Source organism: Lithobates pipiens, unplaced genomic scaffold (assembly GCF_037356315.1).
Source record: "Lithobates pipiens isolate NorthernLeopardFrog02 unplaced genomic scaffold, aLitPip1_a1.2 Scaffold_18, whole genome shotgun sequence".
NCBI lineage: Eukaryota > Metazoa > Chordata > Amphibia > Anura > Ranidae > Lithobates > Lithobates pipiens.
The window spans coordinates 248786309-248807647 of NW_027507758.1; the positions used below are offsets into that span (position 1 = coordinate 248786309).

A 21339-nucleotide genomic window follows, 5' to 3' on the forward strand; every position below is an offset into this window, starting at 1 on the left:
AATAAATACAGATGTGGTGGTTATTCCTGCAGGATTGACATCATTGGTACAGCCACTGGTTGCGTGCCTAAACAAGCCATTTAAAGATCGCATTCGTAAAGCAGTGGAATGAGTGGATGGTTAGCGGCGAAAAGTCATTCACAAAAAGAGGATGTTTCGACAGTTGGAAGTTTTTGGGCAACTATAAAAGCCTGGAATGATATTGATACAGAAAAAGTAATCAAGTCTTTCAAGAAGTATGGCATATCAAATTCATTGGATGGTATGGAGGACGACTACTTGTGGCAAGATGAAGGGGAAGCCGAAGCTGAAGCCACACCATATGATTCGGAATTAGATCCATATGATGACTGACAAATGTAATACAAGATGTCATTGACGAACTTATGTCAGAGGATGAACATGATGAGGATTTTGAAAGATTTTAGGTACCAGTAAGTTATAACCATTTTAATTAAAATGACCATAACTAAATCAAATCTGATGTTAAATCTGATTTTTTTTATGTTTCTGATGTTTTTTTTTAAATGGTGTTTTCTCGTAAGGGGGGGGGGGGGGGTTTCTTATACGGCAAATATAGCCCTAATGTTTTCACTGGAAAAATAATAGGATGTCGTCTTATACACCCAGTCGCCTTATACGCCGGCAAATACGGTATGTCTACAGCAGAGAGGGGAAGGGAAAATTGACATTTGCAAGCAAGCCATGGCAAAAAGTCTCCAAGAATGAAAGTCCTAAGGGCACTTTCACATTGAGGCGCTGGTGCGTTGGCGGTAAAATTGGTAAATGGGCAGCGCCGCCAAAGCTCCGATGCAGTGGGCACTTTTAACCCTTTTTCAGCCGCTAGCGGGGGTTAAAAGTTATGTTAGGCCAACTGGTCTGTCATTCCCAGGGATGTATTTTGGCCCCTTTTTAAATATTGGTGCTACATTGGCTTTTCTGTGGCCACTGAAGATATAAGCTATCACGCTGGGAAAGTCAATCAGCTGGTGTAGTAAAATGTCAGTTTGAGTTGGCCTTTTAACAGACAGAATGTATTGAACAGATCTTCAGGGTTTCACTAACCTCTTTCATGATTTTAATGGCTTCAACACGATTTTGTGGAGGAGCATACAGCAGAATGCGATGGTAGAGTGACTGCAAGACTGGCCTCATAGATTCAACTGTGCCCATAAGTCGAACTAACTCTGCCGCAATGTAATAAATAGTCCTTGCAACTGGGCCACTGAGAGCTGGTGCTGTAGATGAACATGCTGATCCCCGACCCTGATCTGCTACACCTGTCGAGTGACAGTCGGAATCTACACAGATGTTATTATGTGCAGAAGTTATAGTTTTGTCATGGACTGGGTTGCCAAGGATCACCACAAGAGCGGGGCACAGCTGTTTCCTGCAGAGAAACAAATAAAAAAGTAAATCACCCTTTATAAAAGCACTAAAAAAGGAGGATCAAAAAATAATGATCATAAAGAAGACAAGAAAGAGCAATATACCCCTCAGGTGTAGATACTAACAAAGATCATAGAGAGGGGCAGGACCCGGCTCGCCACCGTGTAGGACCAGAGAAGAAGTAAATAAATAGCCGCACATTGCTGATACGATCCAATAAAAGTCCTTTATTCCTCAAGTATGGGACAAACCACACAGGGACTTGACGTACAGTTAACACATTTCACACAAAGAAGTTATTCTATGATTAAGCACTTTTACCGTACTATATCAGCAATGCCCGATTTACTTGCTCCTCCTCTTATAATGAAGAGAACGTGAACAAAAAAAGTAATCACAACAACAATCACCAGAAATACAATAACTTCATGCTAATACTGTCACCTACCATATAAGATCCATAAATCCTTTGTGTACATTCAAAGCAGGAGATGAACTGCTGAGCATTGACAGTATACATTCTAGATACAGGAGCTGCAATGGGTGATTTTCACTGTAAAATAAACAAAAATGATTAAAGAGCCGATTCATACCTATACATGCACAATTACCACACATTAACATACAATTACCATACATTAACATTCAATTGCTATAGGCTATTTGTAAAAAAAAAAAAAAAAAAAAAAAAAAAAAAAAAAAGGTAATCCATTTATTATTTTCCTTCTACTTCACAATTATGTGCCACCTTTGTGTTGGTCTATCACATACAACCCAAAATGTAAATGTATTTTATTGGGTTTTTTAAAGTGACAAATTGTGCAAAATTTTGAAGGGGTATAAATACTTTTTCAGGGCACTGTAGCTCAGGGGCAAAAATGTGATACTTGAGCTTCTTTAGTGTGTTTTTCGCGACAGGTAACCCATTTAAGCCAAAGGGCTGCTGCGCAAAAATGCAAAGCAATGCTACGCTCAGATGCAAATGTAGCCTTACTGCTATAAGCAATCAAAACCATTATTTTAAACTAAAAAAAAAAAAAAGAAGTCCCACAATACTTACTTAACAACAGCCTGCAGTTTGTCACACAGTACAGTGAGCACAGATACAACATCATCACATAGTGACTCAACGGATGGACCAGATTCTATTAACAGATGAAAAATGAAAGAGTAAATTAGATTAGACAAAAAAGTAAAAAGCAGAAGAAAATAGATACATTTTAGAGAAATTGTTGCTGCCCAGATAGATAGATAGAGATTATATAAATGTAAATACTTAGAATTAAAGTGCTTGCCCTTCTTAACAGACTTTTAACAGACTTTTGTTTGGACATTTATATTTTGGCAGGATGTCAAAAAAAGTCCTGCAAGCAGCAACTCTGGGGTGGTTTGGGAGCGCTGTATACAGTGCTCCCAAAACGCTCCTGCCCATTGCAATGATTGGGCAGCGCTTCTGAAGCACGTGAAAAGCGCTTCCGAATTGCCACAACAAAGGAGTTTTTCACCCCTTATTTGGGGTTAAAAGCACCCAGTTATTGGCCAAAAAGTGCCACAAAAGCACCACTTAAACAGCGGTTAAGTGCTGCTAAAACGAGCAGCGCTTTCAGTGCGAAAGTAGCCTTAAGGAGATTCGCCCTCTCTATTTGTCCCGTTTACCATTATCATTGAAAGTGAAAGTAAAAGAAAATGCCATATTTTAGGTTGTCCCCAGAAAAGTACTAGAGGGGAAATCCTCTAATGGGGACACTAGTTCCTGTGACCTGGGGGTCCCCAAGGAATTCCCTTCATTTGCAGGGATTTCCTCTCACTTCCTGTACGGCTATGGGACAGTAAGTGAAGGGAAATGTCCGCAATGGGACACAGATGGCAAAAAAAAATAAAAAAAATTAAAAATTAAAAAAAAAGTTTTGCCTATAGTTCTACTTTAATATCAGTATAGATAAACAAATTTAGACCACCCTAATCTGGGCATGTAAGGCCTCATTCTCACGAGGCGGATCCCCTGCTTTGGAGTCCGCCAGCTCAGCGGGAGATCTCTCCTTTGAGCTCCGCTGAACCGGCGGATGGTAGGTCCCTCTCTGCTCACTGAGCGGGAGGGACTTGTCAAGCACCACTAGTTTCTATGGAGAAATCGGATGAAAACAGACAGCATGTCCGTTTTCATTAGATCTCACCCGATCCGATAGGGACTGATGTGAACATAGGGCCATCCGTCTGATTTTAGCAGATCGGACCGGGTCGGATGTCAGCGGACATGTCACCGCTGACATCCGTCGCTCCATAGACGAGAAGCAAACCTTCACCCTCCCGAGGAAGATCCCACCTCCCCACCCTTCCTCTGGTGGAATAGGGCATTTTTCTTCTTTTGTTTACAAGATTTTTTTCCTCTTGAAAGTCCACCCTGCCTCCCCATGCACATCACTTGCCTTAGGCAAATGACGTGCGCACTGCCTGCAGTGCATTCCAGGATATGCAAGTAACATATTCCATCAGGCATAGGCTTTCATTGAAGAACAGGAGGAGGGGACGGGCCTATCGGCGCATCATTGAGAGACTCGCCTGCTGAACCCGGAAGAGTCGGTGGGCCTCATGATGACATCAGATAGAACATGGCGGCGCGGGCCGGAGCTGTGGCCGGGCATGACATGATCTCAGTGGGTCAACCCTGGATTGGATGGGTGAGGATCTGAAATGTGCAGAGGTCGGCAGGTGATGCTCTTTAAGCCTTTTTGCATCTTCCTCTGCCTTTGTAATTATTCTCAAGGGGACCTGCTTTGGCCCCATAGATTCTTAGAGATGCATCAAAATTTTAGCCGCCAAAACATATCGGCCAAAAATGGTGCTATCGGCATTTTGCCGATAAGAGAAAAAGGTGTCGATAATGGCTACCTAAAAATGCACACCATGCAATTTTTTCATAATTTTACTGTGCTTATCTTTTGTTTTTCATAGGTCATGTGACTACTGAGTTTGCAATGCATTTCAACAGGGAGGTGCGCTTTTGGTGTGTGCTTTTATTTTAATTTTTTTTTATTTTTTTAACTTACCAAAAATGCAGCAAGCAGGATTTTTAACACCGCAATTGAAGTATAACGGACCAGTGTGAAGATATACAGTTATGCTCATAAAAGTTTACATACCCTGGCAGCATTTATGATTTCTTGGCCATTTTTCAGAGAATATGAATGATAAACACAAAAACATTTTTCACTTATGGTTAGTGTTTGGCTAAAGCCATTTATTATCAATCAACTGTGTTTACTCTTTTTAAATCATAATTACAACAGAATCTACCCAAATTACCCTGATCAAAAAAGTTTACATACTCTGGTGATTTTGGCCTGATAATATACACACACAAGTTAACACAAAGGGGTTTGAATGGATATTAAAAGGAAACCATCTTCACCTGTGATCTGCTTGCTTGTAATCAGTGTGTGTGTATAAAAGGTCAATGGGTTTCTGGACTCCTGACAGACCCTTGCATCTTTCATCCAGTGCTGCACTGATGTCTCTGGATTCTCAGTCATGGGGAAAGCAAAAGAATTGTCAAAGGATATGAGGGAAAAGGTAGTTGAACTGTATAAAACAGGAAAGGGATATAAAAAGATAGTCAAGGAATTGAGAATGCCAATCAGCATTCAAATTCTAATCCAGAAGTGGAAAATGAGGGGTTCTGTTGAAACCAAATCAGGTAGACCAACTAAAATTTCAGCCACAACTGCCAGGAAAAAAATTGTTTGGGATGCAAGGAAAACCCCACAAACAATTTCAGGTGAAATACAGGACTCTCTGAAAACTTGTGGCGTGGTTGTTCAAAGATGCACAATAAGGAGGCACTTGAAGAAAGATGGGCTACATGGTCAAGTCGCCAGAAGAAAGCCATTAATACGCAAATGCCACAAAGTATCCTGCTTACAATACGTCAAATAGAACAGAGACAAGTCTCAAACCTTCTGGCACAAAGTCATTTGGAGTGAGGAGACCAAAATTGAGGTTTTTGGCCACAACCATAAACACTAAATTTGGAGAGGAGTCAACAAGGCCTAATGATGAAACCATTCTGACTGTGAAACACAGAGGTGGATTGCTGATGTTTTGAGAATGTGTGAGCTACAAAAGGCACAGGAAATGTGGTCAAAATTGATGGCAAGATGAATGCAGTATGTTATCAAAAAATACTGGAGGAACATTTGCATTCATCAGCCAGGAAGCTGGGCATGGGACGTACTTGGACATTCCAACATGGCAATGACCCAAAACACAAGGCCAAGTTGACCTGTCATGGACTACAGCAAAAAAAGGAGGGAAGGTTCTGGAGTGGCCATCTCAGTCTCCTGACCTCAATATCATTGAGCCACTCTGGCGAGATCTCAAACGTGCAGTTCATGCAAGACAGCCCAAGAATTTGCAGGAACTGGATGCTTTTTGCCAAGAGGAATGGGCAGCTTTACCCTCTGAGAAGGTAAAGAGCCTCATCCACATATACCACAAAAGACTTCAAGCTGTCATTGATGTTAAAGGGGGCAATACACAGTATTAAGAACTGGGGTATGTAAACTTTTGATCAGGATCATTTGGGTAGATTCTGTTGTGATTATGATTTAAATAGTGTAAACACAGTTGATTGATAATAAAAGAAAAGTTTGTTATTCATCTTCTCTGAAAAATTACCAAGAAATCATAAATTCTGCCAGGGTTTGTAAACTTATGAGCACCATTGTACATAGAATTTAAAGGGGTGCATTTTTCTTGAGCTTTTCTTGCGCTAAAGGTGCCGATAATGGCTGACAAATTCATATTCATTTAAATTATGTTAATTAAAAAAGTTGAATATAATACAATTTAAAAAAATATATTAATAATTTTTATATAGAATTGTGATTTTTGGTTTCCATTTTTGGGCAATTGCATCCTGCATTTTCAGAAGGTGTTTTTGCAGTACAAGAGGTGCACCGAATGGAAATTTTGGTGCTGAAACCGAAACTGAAAATTACTTTTTTTTTTTTTTTTAAATATATATTTTTTAGATATAATTCTATTGTGCATTTGAATTTTTTTATTAATATCATGAATTTAAGTGAATATGAATTTATTTATTGCTGTGCATGTATGATAAGGGCGGAGACAGCCATATGGAAGTAGACTACATATATTCAACTGTCCAAAATATTTATTAAGTGATAAACAGCCTCAGCGTCCAGGGTATGGGTCTACATGACATGTATTTGCCACCTAGGTTCAGAAGGTTTTGTGTGGTAAACGTCTTCAAAGGAACCTGGATTCTTTGGAGTCTGGCCAGGGAAAGAGTGGGTGGGTTCCCCATCTATCACACTGTACCAGTCCACCCCATGATATTCATTGGTGATGAAAGATCCAGGTAATCTTCTTCAAAAGGACTAGGGGAGAGAGAAAACTGGAAAAGTGTGCTCCATCTATGGAGTTAACAGAGTGGTGGACACATGCCAACAGTGTGGAGTTGTGCTGAACGTACTGTACCCTGAGCACGTAAAGACATTTGTTGTGCTGGATAAATTAAAGCGTGAATTGACTAGGGATGGCCGAACGGTTCGCCCGGCGGTCGTTTCGCTGCGAATTTCGGCTGTTCGCCGTCCGCCCAATCGGCGGACTATTGCCGCCGTTCGCCCGGCGGACTTCCGTGTTTACTGTGTAAAAGAACTTTGACCTATGATGACACATCCATCATGGGGTAAAGGACAGCCAATTGAGACATTACAGCACATGGACACTTGGACATTCCCCCTAACTTATAAATAGACCCGATCCGGCAGCCATTTTACATTCTTTCTTCTGTCACTATAGGGAGAGGTTGCTGTGTGGAGCAGGGAGAGACTTCTGTGACCCAAATCGCTATTTATTAGGTCCACAAAAGTTCTTTTAAGGACTGGTATCATGGTATAGGTGTTAGGTATAGTTCAGGATATAGGTTTGAGGCAGTGCTGTGCTAGTGATTGTTGCAGCAGCTCGAGTGTCTTTTGTCAGTGTAGAGAAAGGGACAGGACGCTGTGTGCTGCAGGGACAGTCAATGTAATCATTAGCTGTTACTATTAGGTCCACAAAAGTGCAATTCAAGTTATTGTTCCAGCAGCCTCTGTTTTGTCAGTTTATATAGGGACAGGCAGGAAGCTGTGTGTGAGGCAGTGAGGGACAGTCAGTTTAATCAGTAGCTGTTACTATTAGGTCCACAAAGGTTCTTTTCAGGACTGGTATGGTAATAGGCTTGTACACATATAATATTCTTTCTTCCATATATAGAAAGAATATTATACTTGACTGCTGCCCTTCTGCTGCAGTCTGCTAATCATTCACAACCTACTTGTTCCACAAAGGTCCTTATAAGGACTGGTAAGGTCTAGGGTGCTACAGTACATAGGGTTGAGTGAGGTACAGTCTGCTATTCCATAAGGACTGGTATAGGTCCACAATACATAGGGTTGAGGTGCACTACTGCTGACCGCTGCCCCTATACTGCAGCAGTCCATCAGTATAGGGACTGAGAGTTTTGTCACAGGGTCATTTAAAAAATGACAGGCAGAGGAAGAGGCAGGCCCTTCCGCAGGGGTGGTAGGGGTAGGGCAGGAGCAACAGGCTTGAGCCAAAGTAGAAAGTTGCAGAAGGTGCGTTCAATTCATTTAAAGGACACACCAGACTTGGTTGAGTGGCTCACTCAGCCTTACTCTTCTGCACCCTCCTCATCCTCTCGATCTGCACCCTCTTCTTCACTCTCTGCTATGTGCACCCCCAAAGACACTACCACCAACACCACCACCTACCTTCCGCTTGAGTCACAGGAATTATTTTCCGATCCATATCAAGAAATTTCTGATGCGCAGCCACTCTTGGTATTGGATCAGGAAGAGGAGGTAGCACCAACCGCTACTCAGCAGTCTGACGACAGTACCCAGATCAGCCCAAGGAGGAGGTTGGTCCCCGCTGTTGCTGCCTACTCCGAGATCTCTACTTATAGCGGTGGGGAAGGTGACCTTGATGATGACGTGTCTAGTGATGTCACGTGGGTGCCCACAAGAGAGGAAGAGGAGGGGAGTTCAGAGGGAGATATGGACCAGTAGATAGGGAGGAGAAGCAGGAATAACTTACATTGCACAGGAGGGACAAAGCAGACTGCAAATGTATCAGGAGCGAGTCATCGACCATGTACGGTCACATCTGGCGCTCCCAGGACACCGGCACATGGCTCCGCAGTGTGGGCTTCTTTTAACGTGTCCGCTGCTGACAATAGCGTTGCCATCTGCAATCTTTGCAGTCAACGCATTAGTCGCGGTAAGCCCAACACTCACCTAGGGACGACCGCCTTAAGAAGGCACATGAGCAGCCATCACCGAGCCCAGTGGGAGCAACGGAACACACAAAGCCACACTCCAGGCTCTCACCGTCCAGCCTAGTCTTCTACTTCTCCTTCTCCTCTCTCCTCACAATTGTCCTCCACTTCACCTTCCATCACGCCAAGCTCACTTTTTTCTGAAAAAAGGCAGGCTTCCGTGGGCCTAATGTTCGAGCGTAAAAAAATGATGACGCCGGATAACCCTCTTGCCCAACGGTTGACGGCTGGCTTGTCAGAACTCATAGCCCGCCAACTACTGCCATATAAACTGGTGGACTCGGAGGCCTTTCTCAAATTTGTGGCCATTGGAACACCACAATGGAAGATCCCAGGAAGGAAGTATTTCTCACAGAAGGGCATCCCAGAGCTATATGGCCATGTTCAGCGGCAAGTGAATGTATCTCTGGCACACAGTGTCGGTGCCAAGATACATCTGATCACAGACACGTGGTCTAGCAAACACGGGCAGGGAAGGTATATCACTTTTACTGCCCACTGGGTGAACCTTCTGACGGCCGTCAAGCATGTAACCCATGGCACCCGTGTAGATTTGGTTTTACCGCCACGGATTGCATGCAGGCCTGGCTCTTCTTCTCCTCCTCCTCCTCCATCCTCCTCCCTCTCCTCCTCGGCTGACTCCTCCTTTTCCGCTGCTAGCGTCTCTTCCGCTGCGCCGCCCAAGCTCCCCAGAACCTATTCGACATACCAGGTGAGACGTTGCCATGCCGTGCTGCGTCTGTTGTGCTTGGAAGCCAAGAGCCACACTGGCCCGGCACTCCTTTCAGCTTTGCGTTCAAAGGCAGATCAGTGGCTAACACCGCTCAATTTGACAGTTGGTAAAGTGGTGTGCGACAACGGTGCCAATCTGCTTAGCGCATTGAAACAGGGCAAAAATTACGCACGTGCCATGCATGGCACACGTCTTAAACTTGGTCGTGCAGCGATTCCTTGTCAAATACCCTGGGGTCCAGGACATCTTGCGGCAGGCAAGGAAAATCTCGGCCCATTTCAGAAGATCTTACACGGCCATGGCTCGCCTTGCTGACATTAAGCGGCGACACAATCTGCCGGTCAGACGTCTTATTTGCGATTGCCCGACGCGATGGAACTCAACCTTCTATATGCTTGATAGGCTGCTCCAGCAGAAACGTGCAGTTAACGTCTACCTGTATGAACTCTGCGGCAGAACAGGTTCTGGGGAGCTGGGTTTTTTTTCACCGCGCCAGTGGCTGCTCATGCGAGACGCATGCAGACTTCTGCGGCCATTTGAGGAGATCACCAAACTGGTCAGTCGCAGCCATGGCGCCATCAGTGACATGGTACCTTATGCCTTCTTTATGGAGCGTGCATTGCGTCGTGTCATTGATCAAGCTGTGGAGGAGCAGGAGCGGGAAGATGAGGAAGTCGCAATGCTGGATGAATTCCCAGGGGGGGCTACTCTATCTGAGACAAGTGAACAACAGGAGTCTGAAGAGGAGTCAGAGGAGGATGGTGCCGGGGCGGATGAGGAGGAGCAAGAAGAGCATGCTTTAAACCTTTCTGGGATCCCTGTTGTTGTGCGTGGATGGGGAGAGGAGAATGAAGAGGACGACATTATCCTGGATGATGAGCAGGAGCCAGGCCACCACACCGCTTCCAGTTTAGTGCAAATGGGGGCCTTCATGCTCCAGTGTTTTAATAGGGACCCCCGTATAAAAAGCATAAGGGTCAAGGATCAGTACTGGGTGGCAACGTACTTAGACCCCCGGTACAAACACAAAATGGCGGAAATGTTACCGCCGTCACAGAGGGCTGTCAGAATGGAGCACTTCCAGGCCTTGATTCGAGAAATGCTGCATTCTGCTTTTGCGTGCACTGGCAGAGGAGCAATTCCCACTCCCAGAGAAGGAGTTGCGGGTACCAATCCAACAGCGCCTGCAAGAAGAGGCTAGTTTGAAGATGTGTTGGTGACTTCTGATATGAGGTCATTCTTTCAGCCGACCCATCGACAGGTGTCATCCGGATCCAGCATCAGGGAACGCCTAGACCGTCAGATATCCGACTACATCGGGTTAACGGCCGATGTGGACGCTCTGAGGAGTGATGAACCCCTGGACTACTGGGTGGGCAGGCTTGACCTCTGGTCAGAGCTTGCCCAATTTGCAATCGAACTGTTGGCTTGCCCCTTGTCCAGTGTCCTGTCCGAAAGGACGTTCAGCGCAGCAGGGGGGATCGTGACCAATAAGCGTACTCGCCTAGCTCACGACAGTGTTAACTACCTCACATTTCTAAAAATGAATGAGGCATGGATCTCGGAGGAATTCAACACATGTGACCAGTAGACCATGTATAAGTCTATAAACTATTTTTTTAATCGAGCACACAGACCTTCTTTCTTCATTTGGCTCACTTCCTTGTCCAAAAAAAGCACACCGTACTATATGCCCGTACCCTCCTCTTTGAAGAGGTTGAGCGGTGTCATATTTCTACTGGGGCTGCTTATTATGAGGGGCTCCCACCATCCCTGTGCTGTGCTGACTTCCTCCTGGGGCTGCTTATTATGAGGGGCTCCCACCATCCCTGTGCTGACTTCCTCCTGGGGCTGTACCTCTGCTGTGCATATTATGAGGGGCTCCCACCATCCCTGTGCTATGCTCATTATGAGGGGCTCCCACCATCCCTGTGCTATGCTCATTATGAGGGGCTCCCACCATCCCTGTGCTATGCTCATTATGAGGGGCTACCACCATCCCTGTGTTATGCTGACTTCCTCCTGGGGCTGCTTACGGTGCAGGTGTCATTGCTGTATGTCAGCCTGCTGATGTCAGTGCTCTCTATCACGGTGCTGCTGTCAGTGCTGTATATCACGGTGCTGGTGTTAGTGCTTTATGTCACGCTGCTGATGTCAGTGCTCTCTATCACGGTGCTGTTGTCAGATCAGTCCATCATGGTGCAGGTGTTATTGCTGTATGTCACGCTGCTGATGTCAGTGTTCTCTATCACGGTGCTGCTGTCAGTGCAGTATGTCACGGTGCTGGTGTTAGTGCTTTATGTCACGCTGCTGATGTCAGTGCTCTCTATCACGGTGCTGTTGTCAGATCACTCTATCACGGTGCTGCTGTCAGTGCTGTATATCACGGTGCAGGTGTCTGCTGTATGTCACGCTGCTGGTGATCATCTCCTGCACCCTCTTCTTTGCCTACCCTGACCTTCCCTCTCCTCCATTGCCTTCATGCGCTCCACAGTCCTGAATTGTCACAACAATTTCCCATATAAAAAAAAGAATGCTTGTAGTTGTCGATCCCAGATTCCCCTCATACATGTGTTATGTCATTGGCCATGTGGTGGGACTATGTTTGCACAGCTATTAATTATTTTGTGGCTGCAAATTTGACCTGTAGGTTTGCAACGTTCGCCTCCCATTGAAGTCAATGGGGCCTGCCGCGAACGTTACGGTTCGCGAACTATCGGCCGCGTTCGCGGTCCACGTTCGTGAAACGTCCTGTCGGACGTTCGTCCATCACTAGAACTGACGTTATATCAATAGCGTTAGAACTACAAAACCCTGTTTTTTTTTTTTTTTTTAAGAGTAATTTGGGGCATTTATTATGGAAGACCCTTATGTGCATGTTAAAGGGGTTGTAAAGCTTTTTTATTTTCTAAATAGGTTCCTTTAAGCTAGTGCATTGTTGGTTCACTTACCTTTTCCTTCGATTTCCCTTCTAAATGTTTTTTTTCTTTGTCTAAATTTCTCACTTCCTGTTTCTCCTCAGTAAACTTCACACCATCATCCCAGTGGTGTTTAGTCAGCCAGAACAGCTTACTGAACAGCTTACTGAGGAGGAACAGGAAGGGAGAAATTCAGGCAAAGAAAACAAAGAAAAAAATACACTTAGAAGGGAAATTGAAGGAAAAGGTAAGTGAACCAACAATGCACTAGCTTAAAGGAACCTATTTAGAAAATAAAAAACGAACCTTTACAACCCCTTTAAAATATTTCTAATATAGCAGAAACAAAACACTCTGCTAATAAAACAATATCATAGGATCAAACATAACCCATAATACATATGAAAGAAATCCACACCAATTCATACTAACCTCCCACTTAATCGTTAACTTTGTGAGATTTAGACAAACCACTTTAACAACTTAGGTCAGTCAACAGTAAGAAAACAAATAGTAAAGCTGGTATTTTGCATAGTTACTCACAGTACCCAATATAATATGGTATAAAACCATGTCCAAATTCCAAAAACAACAAATCAGAAGCTGGCTTTTATAGCTCTGATTCCTCCAAGTCAGGGGTAGGCAACCTTAAAGAGGTGGAGATCTACCTGAACATGGGATAAGTCAAAGATCCCTGGCCACAGTGTCATCTCCTTGCACCTAATTTAAACCTCTAATTGCCTTACTACTGTGTTGCAATCTATTGCATTGCATGGCAATCATGGGTTTAAATCAGGTCTCCTGTCAAACACACTCTGATCACTTTTCAGAGGAGCAGCAGTGCAAGCTACACTTGTGAATGAGCTCTTAGTTGTATTTGGCAGGGCACCCTCATTCACATGTAAAGCTGGGGGGTAGTAAAACCCTGCGGTTGAGTCCCAGTTTTATCTCCCCAATCCCTACCCCTTTTACACCTTTGCTGCAGCAGGCGTTAAGACCCATGTTGCTTTTGGTGGGTGCCAACGCCTGCCAATCACCACCCAATCAAGTAAATGGGGCCACTCTGCAAGGGTCCAAGGGATTAAAGCAGGTGGTGAGAAAGCAACACAATGTTGCCTGCTTTAACCCCTTGTTTGCTGTACTGCACAAAGTTTCAGGGCACTTGCAGAGGGGCCTCATTCACTTGAATGGGTCATATTTGACAGGCGTTACACCCACCAACCACCACAGTGCATACAACTCCTGCTGTGACATGTGTTCACTCTTTGGCCACTGCAGTTAAAAGAGGGTGCGGTTGGGCGGTGGTGATAAAAACATGTCTTAACTATGGGGTTTTTAAATGGCAAATTTAAATAAACCCTTACTGTTCTGAGCCGCCTATAAGGCTGCTTTCACACTGATGTGCTGCAGTTTACCTCCACCACAGGTGCAGCACAGTGCACCTGCAACTTTCCTGGGTTAGCTGCGCTTTGCCATACCTGCAGTCTTTGTGCATTTTCTGAAAGCGCACCAAAATGCCTGCATTCAGGCATTTTAAACAACCCAGTTTTGCGTAAACTGCAGTGCATCAGTGTGAAAGCAGCCTTATAGTGGTCTCAGAACAATATATTATTATGACCAGTGTTTTGCTTCAAACTGACCTGAAGATCTATTTCCCTGCTGCTGGCACCACTCTGAAGACCACTGGGTGGGATAAGAGGTGGCATGCAGATGGTATCACTCTGCATAGGAGAAGAACCAGTACTACAGAGAAGGCATCTTATGGGTCTCTTGCCCTCTACTACAGCTCCAACTTTACAAGTAGTCCCTCCGCATTTCACTCTGTTTGATGCTCTGGAATGGCGGGTCAGCAAGCCCAGACCGCAATCTACCAGCCATCTGTCTGCGATCTACAGGTTGCTGACTTCTGCTCTAAGTTAATAAAAGGTTAAATGTTATATGTGATTCTGTACATTATGACAGTCTTATTAAATGACACAAATGATGTTCACTGTGTGATAGGGAAGCATATGTCTGCCTTCTCTATAACTTTACATAATGTTAAGAATGGACTGTCAAATTTAGTTTTTATTCATAAATAAAAGTGAATTATTCACTGCTTTACTATATTTGACATTTTGTTTTCCAAATTATTTGCAACTGGGATCTTTTTCGGTTAACTGCATTCAGAAGCACGCTATGATGTGCAATAGACGTCAACTTGCCTTGTGCGTTTTTTTATTTTTAATTTTTTTTTTGTTTCATACAAACATCAAGATAACAAATCCACCCCATAACACATTACAGTATTAGAAAGTTTCAAAACAGCAACCACCTAGTAGAACTGACACTGCAATTGCACACAGGAGAAGAAAGTCGCAGAATATTTAATGTAGGAATTTGTTGGATCGACAAAAATGGAATTAGATAAATTTTCAACATTGCAAAATTAATTTAGATTTCCAAATCATCTTAATTAACATTGCACTTTTTAGATTACCATGCACAGCACGTGGTTACAAGGTAAATATTAATATTGAATCTCTGGATTCCCTTTCAGTTATGTGTGCAGAATAGACTTACAGTAGGGGATGTTATGCAAATAGCACTGTACTCTTTTCTATGGTTACTTACAAATTTATACAGATCTGAAATCCATTAAATGTTTTGAATGCAAAAAAAAAAAGCTGATCTTTCAGCTGAAAAGATAAAGCCTTCAACTTATCTATTAAAATTGAGCTCAGTTTAAAAATGGCAATCTCAGTAAAAAAAAAAAAAAAAAATAGCAGGTTGCACAGCCAGAGAGAATAAATCTCCTCTACTTTTAGCCTCCTTTCCTTTTAATACAGGACTACGGTGTACTTACTGACCCACAAAATAAAACTGCATATTACCTTGGCTTCTGAATTCCAGTAGTGCTTCATGGATTTCAGTATTCTATTGAGGAAAAAAAAAAAAAAATGTATATAAAATTTAGGGCTGTTACTGATTCAATTTTTGGTGTTCGATTAATCGATTTTTTTTTTTTTATCTATTAATTTCGATTAATTATAAAGCACATACAGATCCAACTACTTTTAGCTGATCCTTGCATTGCAACTCTGCATTAGTCAGTGGTAAATGTGGTATACACTATATACAATCACCCGACACTAGTTAGTTTCCACAATCCATGACTTCACAGTTCACACAAATACATTTTAAATTCAAAAACTGTAGCACTGACGCAAGTAATTTTTTTTATTAAACTTTAAGAAAAACGTAGAAAGATAGTGTAACTTTAATTATAAAACTTATCTAGTATATTGACTGTCAGTCACTTTATAGTAGGCATCACTTTAGCCAGTCACGCAGACATACCAGAGTTTTTTTTTTTTTTACAGCAATGTTAAAAACGGAGGTTAACAAAATTTGCCTACACTTAGCTCACTGAATGATCCCGTTAACCACATTCATATTTACCATCACTGTCCAGGCTGTCCGGTGATGTCACGGACATAGACGTCACTGGACTCCTCCCCCTTTCCCTGCGTTTTTGTTTATTTACAAAAAAAATCTCTAAGCAAAAAGAAAGAAACTAAAAAAATAAAATAAAAACCTACTGCAAGAATCACCTTCTTTCCACTGATGTCCCCCACAGTAATTTATTTAGGTCACTAGATTCACATAGACTTATTCAATCACTGTGTACCACATTTGTAAAAATTATAGCTTGGTTTCATAACTTGTAGGTCTAAGCATTCTCATGTCTGGTACTGATGCTTTTTTTTCCCTTTATTAAAGAGAAACTGCAGTCTGCTCACAAAATTTATAATAAAAACAAACATCTTTGCTATTCTGAAGCTTCCCTCCAACCACTTTGCATAATATTTTATATATACTGTGATTCTGTACTTGCCAAATATGCTGCAGAAATTTTCCTCTACTAAGTCTGGCTGCAATCATTTTAACTGTGGGCAGCTGAAGCTGCTGTCTGTTCACTTCCTGGATTTACACACACACACACACACACACACACACACACACACACACCTTCAGCTCTGCAGCTCTCATTGGCCCTCTTATGACTCATCCCTCCTCCCTTCCTGGCAAACTCTCACGAGAATGAGAGAGCGAGAGAGAGAGATAGACCTGTTCATGATGTCACACGCCTAGGCGTTTTACCAGACAAGAAACAGGAAGTGGGCTGTATAAGGTATTTACTGGCAGAAAAAAAATACCATCCAAAAGGTAAAACAACAAGGGCAGACGATTTAATAGATGGAAAGTTGAAAAAAAAAATAAAATCACTGAAGTTCTGCTTTAAAGTAGAATTGCAGCTAAAGCCTATTTAGTCCTAAGAATACTCCCTTCCCCTCTCCTAAACAGCTACTAACCTGTGTAGAAAAAAAAAAAAGCAACCTATTGTTACTATTACCTTACCTATTTTCAGGCCACTCCAGTCCAGTCACATGATCTGGCTCCCCATTAAGGATGGGCTCAAGTGTGTTGGCAAGACGCACGTGCAGAGCCCCCCAGGAAGTCGGCACTGCACAGCACTAATCACAAGCAGTTAGACATTTCCCAATCTCCGCAGCCTCGTAGCAGAAAAAATGTCTCACTGCCTGTGATTAGCGTTGTGCAGTGCTGACTTCCTGGCGGGCTCTGCACGTGCGGCTTGCGAACACACCTGAGCTAATCCTTACTCCCCTGTGTCTGCCAGCAGTGGCTGAAGGGGAATGGACAAATCGCTTAACGATGGCTGTGAAAGCCAAGAGTGAGGGCATCACCCATAGGCTCCCATGGTTGTCAGTGCTCCCTCCTCTCCCCTCTAGTTGCTTTTTGTTGACACAGGAGAGCCATATCACATGACCGGACCAGAGCAGGCTGAAAATAGGTAAGCATATACACACAACTCATTTTACAAGTTTAGTTAGTATAGATGATAGTCTTTAGCTGCAATTCTACTTTAAATGTGCATGCAACTCTAGCTGTGCTAGTCTTGCTTCTACTATTTTATAAAACTTAAAATTGTGGTAAACTGCTACGAGTACAGAGCCCAGTTTTCCAGCATAACACTTGCAGAAGAATTTCCGCAAAGGCAGCAATTTGGAATTTTTTGCCATGACACTTTTTACCCTAGGCTGCATTCACACCTGAGCGATTACAGGCATTTTTCTGTCTTTTACATTGGTGATCTGAACAAAATCACTGCAAAATTGTGATAAAATCGTGGTAAAAATGCGCAACTTTGAAACGCTCAGGTATGAATGCAGCCTTAAAGCCCAACTTGTCTAAGGGATTGGAGAAGGGAGCTATACTATCCTAATCCTCTGACCATTTCCTCCAACGGTGTTAACTTTGAAGTCAAAATTTCAAATTAGTTTTAGTCATAGTCTTCTGACTAAAATACCATGTTAGTTTTAGTCATATTATAGCCATCTGAATTGTTGAATTAGTTTTGGTCATATTTTAGTCTACTAAAATCCCCAGTACTTTATAGTCAACTAAAATCAAATGGGTTAGTTATATTGTAATGCATTATTTAAGCATTTCTCTAAAAATTGGCAAGCTCGTCAAGCCCATAAACTTGCTCTGGATGTTAGGCCATGACTAGATCGTGGTGGAGTGCCGTCTGATGCTAGACCGGAAAATTGAGTATAAGCTTTCTGGTTGCCCCTGGACAAAATGAGCAGTTAATCCAAGCAATGCAGGGACAGCCGTATTTTATGGGGAAACCTTTTTTTTCCCTGGAGGTGGTCTTGAACAAGCATCTTGTTTTATGACACTTATGCACAATAGCATCTATTCCATGACATTAGAGGAAAAATGTAAACAATGTCTCACCGGGCTGTCTTGCTTCTGCCGTAACTGTAATGTTAGGTCACTTAACATTTGACTGAGTGTGGCTCTCACAGCTGTGTTTATACTTCGTTGATGACAGCTTGAGACATAGGTTTCAATACACAGCTGGATGGAAGACAGAAAAGACATTAACCAACTTCAAAATATAAGCAGTCATTAAACAAAAAGAACCCAAGTGTGATCCACGTTTACACTAAATAAACACAACTTTTGCACACCTATATGTGAGAGCAAAATAATAAATGTAAAAAATAAAATAAATTTTTTTTACGAACAACAGGGTGCTGAATATCCAATAGAGGAGTTCGGCCTATTTCAAGACACAGATAAATGGAAATTAATACACTAGCACACCATTGATTCACATTATTTAAATTGTGTTTTGCTATGTACCCAAAAGGACAAAAAATGTGTGTATATATACACACTGTAGCAACTGGCCACATCATACATAAACAATGCTGTATACATTTTAAATAAGTACACACATTAGATTCACATTGAAATAAAAAAAAAAAAAAAAAAACAGTATAACCCCAGATAACAGAATAGAGGGAGGCAGAGGGCAAGGTCTCAAAAAATAGGATTTTTGGCTTGGTGTAAAATCCGTTTCTCTGAATTGACGGACCGAATGCTTCCTTATTCATAACCACAGGGTTATATCGCCCCCTACAGGAGTAGAACACTAGGCAGAAAAAAGACTTGGCTACGCCCATAGGCAGTCCTAGGCGATATACACCCCCTCTCTGCTAAAGGGAGAGGCTAGCTGCCATAACCCCGGTATCCTCTTCTTCGGCCGGCAGTCCGTTTTCCGATTAGAGTGGTCTCCACAGTGGATAGCCAAGGTCACTTTTATTGGCAGCGGGAGCTGCCGATTAAAAGTAAGCCCTCCGCCACTTACTGGAGCCAGCGGCAGCAGTAGAGGTGAAGGGATCTTCACCCTTGCTGGACATGGAGATAACACTGCAGGGCAGAAGCGACGTCAAAACTTCACTTCCGCCCATGGCTCTTAAAGGGCCATTTTTTTTATTTTATTTTTATATGACAATTTTTTATTTTTTTATTGCATTTTAGTGTAAATATGAGATCGGAGGTCCTGTATATCAAAATATAATATAAAAAAGGTAAAGCTTGCGTGCAGAAGCGAACGCATACGCGAGTAGCACCCGCATATGAAAACTGTGTTAAAACCACACATGTGAGGTATCGCTGCGATTGGTAGAGTGATCGATGGAGCAAGAGCAATAATTCTAGCCCTAGACCTCCTCTGTAGCTTAAAACATGTAACCTGTAGAATTTTTTAAATGTCGCCTATGGAGATTTTTAAGGGTAATAGTTTGTCACCATTCCACGAGCGGGTGCAATTTTGAAGCATGACATGTTGGGTATCAATTTACTTGGCGTAACATTATCTTTCACAATATAAAAAAATAATAATTTGGGCTAACTTTACTGTTGTCTTATTTTTTAATTCAAAAAAGTGTATTTCTCCAAAAAAAGTGCGCTTCTAAGACCGCTGCGCAAATATGGCGTGACAGAAAGTATTGCAACGACCACCATTTTATTCTCTAGGGTGTTAACAAAAAAAAAAAAAAAAAATGTTTGGGGGTTCTAAGTCATTTTCTAGCAAAAAACAACAACTTGTTTTTAACTTGTAAACAACACATCTCAAAAAGAGGTCCAGTCCTTAATCCAGACATACATAAAATTATATTATATATATATATATATATATATATATATATATATATATATAGTGGCAACACGCAGGTAAAATCACCTGGTTGTATCCAGGATGGGAAATATGTGTGCCCTAGATTCAGGCTTTATGCAGACTTGTACAATTAGAGGGGAAGAGTTAATGAGCCCAGCTGAAGTAAGTGGGCTCATTAAGACCTCTACAAAAAACCCCAGCATGCTTAGGGAGATGCTCCATCCTGGAACCAGTTTTGTGTTGTATAGACTGGGGAGTGTGGCACCTGTTCTGTGCGGTGAGTTAACGCCTGTGTGGCAAACCTCTACAACAGAGACAGGGACTGGTGCAGCACAAGGCTGCACTCAGTTGTTAGAGAGGGAATCCATGTGTGTAATTAGAGGTCAAGCTGACCAGGATTTATTTTCATGTTTTATTTTTGTTTGGCTGTTATATGTTTCACTGCATGTGGCATAAATAAACCGCATCTTTTGTTTTTTTGCACCTACAACGCTGTCTGCTGTGCCTGATTTTGTGTTGTGAACCCATCCAGGGGGGTCACACACACCCGCTGCCGAGCTAACCCCTCACAATATATATATATATATTTTGCAGGACTGCGAGCTGTGGCAGGCATTGTGAGTGTGCGCAAAGGGCAGGGCATCCATGCCAACAAGGGTCAGTCCCCCCCCGGTGTCACACATTTGAAGGGGGGTACATTATCCCAGCACCTGGGGTGGACTGACCCCCATTGGCAATGGTAAGGCCGCACTGCTGGGGACAGTGGTGAGGCCGCACTGCTAGGGACAGTGGTAAGACTGCATTTGATGGGTACTATATACATACACACACACACACACACACACACTTTATTTTTGAGGTGGGGGGGACCTTGGGTGAGTGCCCACACCTCCTTTCCCAGGACTTGACCCCTGAGCAAAGTGTCATTTCTTCAGTGTTGTCACATGAAAAGATATAATAAAATATTTACAGAAAAATGTGAGGGGTGTACTCATTGTAAGATCATGTACACACACACACACACACACACACAATCTTTTTGTCCTTTGGATACATTAGCATTAAAAAAAAAAAAAAAATGAAGTATACTGATTACACCTGACAACTGTAATGACCAGGGTCATATACACTAAGGCCAAATCACTGCATTGTGTTTTTTTGTGGTAACATTAATGTATATTACATGTGTTAGTGTGCTGCACTGCCAATAATTCAGAATGGCATCCAACACACTGAGACAACACAGCTCAAATGCATTGCAGTACACCAAAACGCATGGTAATGCACTTTGCTTCAGAAAAATATGCTGCGTGCACTCTTTTTGTCCACTTTGGTACCCTTGCAGCTCATTCAAAATGAATAAGCCGTCTATTATTACTATACAGGATTTATATAGTGCCGA

The 21339-nt window shown here is 42.6% G+C and overlaps 1 protein-coding gene across 2 annotated transcripts in view; it reads right to left on the bottom strand.

Moving 5' to 3' along the window:
* ARFGEF3 (ARFGEF family member 3) overlaps positions 1-21339 on the bottom strand; it is a 142357-nt gene that overhangs the window by 84778 nt on the left and 36240 nt on the right. For both annotated transcript variants that reach the window (XM_077486771.1, XM_077486772.1), the window contains 5 exons: positions 18206-18328; positions 15274-15316; positions 2450-2534; positions 1838-1942; positions 1066-1390 (listed from right to left, as the gene is read on the bottom strand). In XM_077486771.1, the coding sequence (XP_077342897.1) occupies positions 1066-1390; positions 1838-1942; positions 2450-2534; positions 15274-15316; positions 18206-18328 (681 nt within the window). The remainder of the gene's footprint in view (positions 1-1065; positions 1391-1837; positions 1943-2449; positions 2535-15273; positions 15317-18205; positions 18329-21339) is intronic.